At 36.9% G+C, this 8,161-nt stretch overlaps 1 protein-coding gene across 1 annotated transcript in view; it reads left to right on the top strand.

Annotated features, from left to right (window-relative positions):
* The window catches only part of LOC106884422 (putative sodium-coupled neutral amino acid transporter 11), a 107,359-nt gene that overhangs the window by 61,324 nt on the left and 37,874 nt on the right, over positions 1 to 8,161 (top strand). The window contains exon 3 of the mRNA XM_014935798.2: positions 7,743 to 7,817. Coding sequence (XP_014791284.1) covers positions 7,743 to 7,817 — 75 coding nt within the window. The remainder of the gene's footprint in view (positions 1 to 7,742; positions 7,818 to 8,161) is intronic.

Genomic DNA, 8,161 nt, shown 5'->3' with positions numbered 1-8,161 from the left:
GTACATATACATGTATATGTATACATATACATCTCTTTCTCTCTCTTTCTCTCTTTCTCTCTTTCTCTCTGAAAGTATCGAAATGTGATTGTTTCAGTTAGTAGAATAGTTTCATTTTTAAAGTGAAAGTATTTGACATGAGTGTTTTTGTTTCACTTTTGACACGTAATACTGTGGGCTCGAACTCTGGAAGAAGTTAAAATTTTTTTTGACTAAAACACAACTTGAACCCTAAGTAAGGCATGTGTAAAATTTGAATGAAATTGGTTGCGTAGTTCTCGAGTTTTAGGGATTCACACAGACAGACAGACAGACAGACACACATTCTCATTTTTATATATATAGATACACACCTACATATAGATACATGCATATACAGGATGACACAAAAAAAAAACAGAACACATAAAAATTCTATTAAATCCTACAAGGGTCCAGAAAATTTCTTGAAACTTGCTGGGACTTAAACTTTGGTCTGTGTTCGATCTTTCCCTTTGCATAAAAGTCATGTTCTTTTCAAAACATGCTCCAAACAGCCTCTGTGGCATTGGAGACACACTTGCATATGTCACATAAAATTGTCAATTACTCGAACACATTCCTCTTTGGGGATTTCCCTGATTTTTGCTGTGATTCCTGCCTTCAGTTCACCAATCGTTTGAGGGTTGTTTTGGTAAACATTATCCTTGAGATACCCCCACAGAAAAAAAATGGAACCTTAGGCAAGTGTCTTCCACTATAGCCCTGGGCCAACCAAAGCCTTCTGAGTGGGTTTGGTAGGTAAAAACTGATAGAAGCTTGTTGTCTGTCTATCTATCTGTGTCTCTCTGCTGGTTTTATCCAAAGAATTGCACACAATGAATGAAATCCTATACTTATTCTTGCAACTCCAACACTGCTACTTCCTCAGCTCTTCTAGTCCCACTCACTTCTATTCACTTCATTACTGGAAGGCCCTCTCAGACACCTCATCACCACTATTTGATCTCTTCTCTACCCCCACCTTGATCACCTCAACTGTTTCTTCTAAAATGTGAATAACCATGTAGCCTCTCTACAGATAGAAATATGTTCTGCTCTGGATACTTCTCTCGTGTTTTAACTCTTCATCTCTTAGCATATAGCTGCTTTTCTCAGGGCTAGTGCATGGTGACCTCACTAGTGCAGGTGGTGTGAAAAAAAGCACCCAGTACATGCCATAGAAACCATGCCAAAATAGACAGTAGAGTATAAAGCAATCCTTGGGCCCATTGGATCTGTCAAACTGCCCATGATAATGATGATGATCATCATCATCATCATCGTTTAACGTCCGCTTTCCATGCTAGCATGGGTTGGACGATTTGACTGAGGACTGGTGAAACCGGATGGCAACACCAGGCTCCAGTCTGATTTGGCAGAGTTTCTACAGCTGGATGCCCTTCCTAACGCCAACCACTCAGAGAGTGTAGTGGGTGCTTTTACGTGTCACCCGCACGAAAACGGCCACGCTCGAAATGGTGTCTTTTATGTGCCACCCGCACAAGCCAGTCCAGGGGCACTGGCAACGATCTCGCTCGAAAATCCTACAGGAGCCAGTCAGGCTGTACTGGCAACGGCCACGCTCAAAATGGTGCATCTCATGTGCCACCCGCACAAGAACCAGTCCAGGGGCACTGGCAACGATCTTACTTGGCTTGCCGGGTCTTCTCACGCACACTTTTGTTGTGGTACTTGGACAGGTAGTTAACAGTCACATCAATGCTGTGGTGGTTGGAGTTAGATGCTTTTTGTGTGTTAGATGCTTTTTGTGTGTTAGATGCTTTTTGTGTGTTAGATGCTTTTTGTGTGTTAGATGCTTTTTATAGTACGTTTTCCTCTTTGCTGAGTATCATCTTCTGCAGTTGTTTCACTCACAGTATTTATATCAACACATTGTGAGAACATTACCACAGACATGGGTCTCTTCATTTGGTATTATCTGACTTATTTATCTCTCCAATCCATGAAATGGCTACATCTTTCATTTGGCTAAATAGTTTATTATTAAATTCAAATATGTACTCCTTTAGCATTGCTTTTATACTGGCACCAACAGTATGTACCATTATGCTTATTTAGTTGTGCTCCCTTACAGTTTGGTTGGTTGATTCCAGTGCTCAATGGGAGTATTTTTTACAGATAGGGTAATGATGGGAGAGGGTCTTTGTTTTCATCTGGTGGTACAAAACTTTTTTAGATCATATTTGTTTAAGTTTCCGTTATTGCATATAAATTTTATGGAATATTCCATCTCATTTGATATCAGCATTGCGAAACACTGCATCACTCTTGCAAATCATCTCCACACACTTCCCTTCAGCAAAATCAATATTGATTAGTGGATATAGGGATATTACATTCTATGCGATCTGGAAAGACAGAAGTGGTTATAGTCATTGATTCTACTGAGAAAGCATTCTTTGCAGTTGCAAACCTCCATAGGCACTTCTGTTAGTGGGTGTGTGAAATATGACAGTCTCTAGTTGCTGGAGCTGTTTGTTCTGTAAACTGGTCTGGTTGGTGGTACAACAATGAGTCCAAAGACAGGTTTGTGATCTTTCCAAAGGCCATATATCATCATCATCTTCCTTTAACATCTATTGTCTATGTTGGTATGGGTCAAACATTTTGGCAGGATCTGGCAAACTGCAGAATTGTCTCAAACTCAAATGTCAGCTTTGGTATGGTTACTACAGTTGGATGCCATCCCTAATGCCAACTATTTTATGGTATGAACTGAGTACTTTCATGTTGCCAGCACTACAAGCGGGTACTGAAAAGTTCCTGGCTTTGGGTAAAAGAAAATATAGGAGAATCAGTTAATTATGATCTTATTCAACATATTCCCCTCTCAGATTTACACACTTATTTCAATGGTCCTTCAGTTTTTCTAAGCCCTGTAAAAGAACTCAGAATATTGGACCTCCAGCCAGGCCTTTCACGATACCCTTAAAGCCAAGAACTTTTTAGCACCCCTTGTAACGAAGTTGCCAAATAACTTGCAAAACAGGAAAAGTAAAGTATAAGGCCCTGCCTGACTAAGTGGGGAAGTATTTGAGATGGGGCAGTGACTTTATTCCCAGTGTTGAGAAATAGGTGTGTCATTACTGATTGCCTGAGAGTTGGAAGATGTTACTTAACATCACCATATGGACATTAAGAAACTTTTCTATTTTTCTGCAATACTGTGCTGTTACTTATCTCATGTCATTAATATTTGGTTTATCAATTGAGCATAGTTTGGCAAATTATGTTCTGCTGGACTTATCTGCAGGAAGTTAATTATTTCTTTATTTTTAATACACTGATTCATTGTCAAATTAGTGGGCAACCCTTATATAATGTATCATAGTCATATATCTCCTCTATAATAAGACACCTGTGCTTGTCCCTCTTTCATAATTTAGTCACTCCTCACCTGGCATAGAGCCACCTCTTAACTACTCCCCTACCACACCTACATGGTTGAAGGATCTCCATCCTTTATTTTTCCTGCCTTGTAAATTATTCAGCAACCTTAGTGCCAGTGGTATGAAAAAAGCACTTTGTATATACTGTAAAGTGGCTGACACTAGGCAGGGCATCTAGCCATAGAAACCATACCAAAACTAATTGGGGCTCAACACAATCCTGTTTGTCAGATCCTGGTTGACTTTTTGTTGGCAGCTCTTGAAAACATACCTAGCCTTTGCTTTCTTCGGAATCTGTGTTAGTGGTATCATGCACAGTACAAAGATCAGTGGGAACAGGCAGTCCCCTTGGAAGATGCCACTCCTGATTTCTATTGTCCCTGAACTTCTTCCATATGCAGTCAGTTCCGTCCTCCACTTTGCCATACTTTTTCCAAGCAATCGCTCAACATTTGATGCAATATCAAATAGGTTCATGCATTCCATAACCCAAGAATGTGGGATATTATCATATGCCTTACGATAATCAATCCATGACATGGCTAGTTTTCTTCTTCTAGCAGTTTCTAAGTACAGTTTTGTCTACTAGGAGTTGATCCTTGGTATCTCTGCCTTTACACTTGCACTCCTTCTGCTTATCATCATCATCATCATCATCCCGTATTGCATTAGAATTTGTTTAATTTTCTTGTTAGTCAGTGTAAATTTTGCTTGTTTCTTTATCTGCATATCATAGTATGCAGATTCTTTTATTAAAGGGTAGTTTGATGGGATATGTGTGTTTCATATTATATGGTTTGTCAGAGGGGCTGCAGTAGGAGTTTAAGAAGTCATTTAATATTGCCATTATTGGCATTGATAGCAAGAAGAGTTAGGACTGAAACTGAAGTTGTTGCAGGCACTACCAGTAATCATAAGGGAATTATCATTGTTGTTACAGTCATTCCTTAATTTCTGTCTAATTTGTGCGAAAGTTTTTTCTATTTCAGAAAAACAATCAATAGTATTGACCTTCAACATGGCTTGCTCTGATGGTAATTTAAAACCAGATATTTTTTCTGTGTCTGGTTGGATCATACCATATGCTCTAGTGTCATTGTCTGGTTGTGTGTTTGGACTAGTATTCATTGCTTGTGTGCCTGTGTTGAAATTGTTAGTCATAATAATTTTATTAATTATAATGAAGTATTTCCATTTCTCACTTGTTAATTGGTGTTTCACTTATTTTTGTTTGTTGAGAAAGTGTTAGTTGTAATTGTTGTGTGCATTCATACTAAATAACATGCAGCTGGTGTTATCCTGTCCCATGCCTCAAACCAGTCTTACAATGTGTGCCCCTTTCTCAAGACCTTACACAATTTTTTCTTTCTCCAGCATTGCCCAGCATTTGCCCTCTTTGCACCAGCTGAAATACACAGTCAAAAAATAGAATTAAGTTGTGAAAAAGAAATCTATGATTTTTATGAACCTGCATGTCATTTAGTAAATTAGTTATATTCATTGTTCAATACAGAAATTACAAAATGGCTGAATGTTTTGAGCTATTGAAGCTTTTCAGCTGTATGTCTCATTTATCTAAACCAATAAACAAAACCAATACCCTTTAGATTCCAAATACATCTAAGGATTGTATATTAATGTCATGTTACTACAAATAACAAAACAAAAGCTTGCATCAGTATGACCTCAAACCTATTTAAATCAAGGTATTATTCTCATGTCTTTCACAAATTTGTTATGATTTTAATTTGGCTACCATTTTAATTTACTTTTTGAGTTTGCTCTATACTTATCGTTCATTTATAGAATAAATCAATCATCTTGTAAATGTCATTTTCATCAAATAAAACAAAGGACCATGAGTGTGTGTGTTTGTGTGTGTGTGTGTGTGTGTGTGTGTGTGTGTGTGTGTGTGTGTGTGTGTGTGTGTGTGTGTGTGTGTGTGTGTGTATGGTTTATAAATGCTTTAAAGTAGTGAATACTTTTCTGCTTAATGGAAAAAAAAACTTTACTAATGAACAGCTTACTTGAAAAGCATCAAAAGAAAATAGTCATGACAATAAATATTAACTATTGCAAAGCCTTTGTCATCGTTGTTGTTGTTTTCACCGTTATTGTTGTTGTCATCATCTTCTTCCTTCTTCTCCTCTAGCTCTAGGATTCTTTCTGACTGTGTTTAGCACTTTTTCACTCATTGTCTTCCACTAAGCCTAGTATGTGCACTCCTCCTGCACTTGGTATGTTAACTGACCCTGTTTCTCTCTCTTGTTCACTCTCTCTCTCCCTCTCTCTATACAATGGAGAGATTGATCAGTCAACCGACCAACCAACCAACCAACCAACATTTATATTGGCTATTATTATATAGAGTTATGTTATATGCATTTATGTTCTGAGCCTTTGTAAGTATATTAGCTTCTGAAAGTTTGTTCCATTTGTTGAAGGTGAATGCAGAAATCTGTCAATTGTTAGGGCCTTGGTATCATCCTAAAATGTTGTTGTTATTGTTTAGCCCCAGGCTTCCCTGAATGAGCAGACATATGATCAAAAGTATTCCAACCTTGACCACTCCATCTTTTTCTTATGTACAGGGAAGCCAGAATCACTTTTTTTTCCATTGTTTTTCCCTTTTTTTGAGATTGCAGGACATGTTTCACTTCTAATTTCTCATTTGTTTTTATTCTTTTTCCTTGTTTCAGCCCATGGACTACGGCCATGCTGGAGCACCATTATTACTGCTGCTACTGCTTTTACATCCCTCTTTCTGTAGTTTGATTTTTGGCAAATGAAAGATTTTTATACTGTTGCCCTCATTTATTTCTTGTCATGATGTCGGTCAATCAAGGATCTCAGATTGTAGACTTTTCAGATGTTTCTTAAATATATTTATGCCCATTTTATGTAGAGACCTTTCTAGCAGGATATTGAATAACTGTGGAACTTCGATTTTGTGAGAGGAAAAAAAAATAGAATCAATGTAATTGACTCAGCCCTATCCTGAAACTGATGGCCTTGTGCCAAAATTTGAAGCCAATGTTTCAGTTATATATTTTCTGTTATAATATTCCAGTTTTATACCATAAAAATGATTTATACAAACACAACAGATGTTACATTTGCAAATGTAAACATAATGATATTTTTAAGAGGAAAAACATAGTTGCCTTTTTCTAACAAATTTTGTTTGTAGATTTGGCTTCAATTTATAGATATGGCTCTTTGAAACTTATTTTATTTATGCTCTATAGATATCCTGATTGATTAAGAATGAACTTCAAAAGTGAGAAGCCACAAACTAGAAGCCACCAAACATTTCCAGCCATATGTTACAAAAGCAAGCTTTCAGTAAACTATATTTCACATATGCTGCCTATGAAAACAGAGTTGAAATCATCTTTGTTTTTGTCTGTATACTCAACAAATGAGAATGGACACATACTAAGACTGCCAGAAGGAAGGCTAGCCAAAACAGCCATGGGCTGGATGCCACTGAAAGGTAAGAGTAAAGGAGACTGGCCAAGGAAGACACAGAGTAGTACCTTCAAAGAAGACCTACACAGACTGAATACTGAACATCACCTGGGAAGAAGTATACTGGCTGGCCAGAGGCAGATAATTGGTGATTACTGACTGCTCAATGTGCCACTCAAAGGCACCGGCAGACCTAAGAAGAAGATTTTCTACATGACTATAGCATTTTCCAATATATAGTCAAAGCTGTGAGATAAAGAAGTTGTGGTCCTGGGTTCAATCCAACTGTGCAGCATATTGGGAAAGTGTCTATTGCTATATATTCTGATTAAATGACACTGTAAATGAAATTTAATAGAGGGGAAATTGTATGTCATGTGTGTGTTTGTTTCAACAAGCAATGAAAGATGTTACATTTGAGATGAAATCTTGCAGTATTTATACCCAATTGAGTTATCTTCCCTTCTGAGAATGACAGTATTAAACTTCATATCTAACAAGTATGTTGAAATATATACCAGTTAAAGAATCAAGGCTGGAATAAATGATTAGAAACCATTCCAGCATGGCTGCGTTTCAATGACTGAAATCAATAAAAGAATAAACAAATTTTAGAAAAAAGCACCCAGCAAACTCTGTTAAATGGTTGGCATTAAAAAGGGCATCCAGCTGGAGAAACCATGCTACAACAGACAGTTGGAGCCTGGACAGGTCCCTGATAGCCAACCCTTGCCAGCATGGAAAGCAAAAGTTAAATGATGATGATGATGATAATGATGATGACTTCCATGTTTATAAATTAAGATTATTGTAATATATTTTAATGAATTTTATTTTCAGGAGTACCTTATGCACTGAAGCGAGCTGGAATTGGATTAGGAATAATAATAATCCTAGTAGCTGCACTTGCATCAGGTAAGTTGGAATAATGTGTATGAAATATAAGTAACATTGATCAAATCAAACCATAACATAGAGCTCAAACATAGTTCAAATACATGTACTCATTCATGCGTAAATACACACACACACACACATACACACACAGATATATATTTATATATATATATGTATGTATATTTATTTTGTTAATTATACATACATATATATGCACACATATGTGTGTATATATGTATACATATAGAAAATTTTATAATTTATCAGTCTCAGTTTTAGTTTGAAAGGTCAAGCAGCCCATAAGCATACAGAAGATTTTCCTCCTCTTAACACACACTTCACTCTTTACAAAAATGCATGAT

This window comes from Octopus bimaculoides, chromosome 1 (genome assembly GCF_001194135.2).
Source record: "Octopus bimaculoides isolate UCB-OBI-ISO-001 chromosome 1, ASM119413v2, whole genome shotgun sequence".
NCBI lineage: Eukaryota > Metazoa > Mollusca > Cephalopoda > Octopoda > Octopodidae > Octopus > Octopus bimaculoides.
This window is presented reverse-complemented; position numbering and strand designations above follow the sequence as displayed.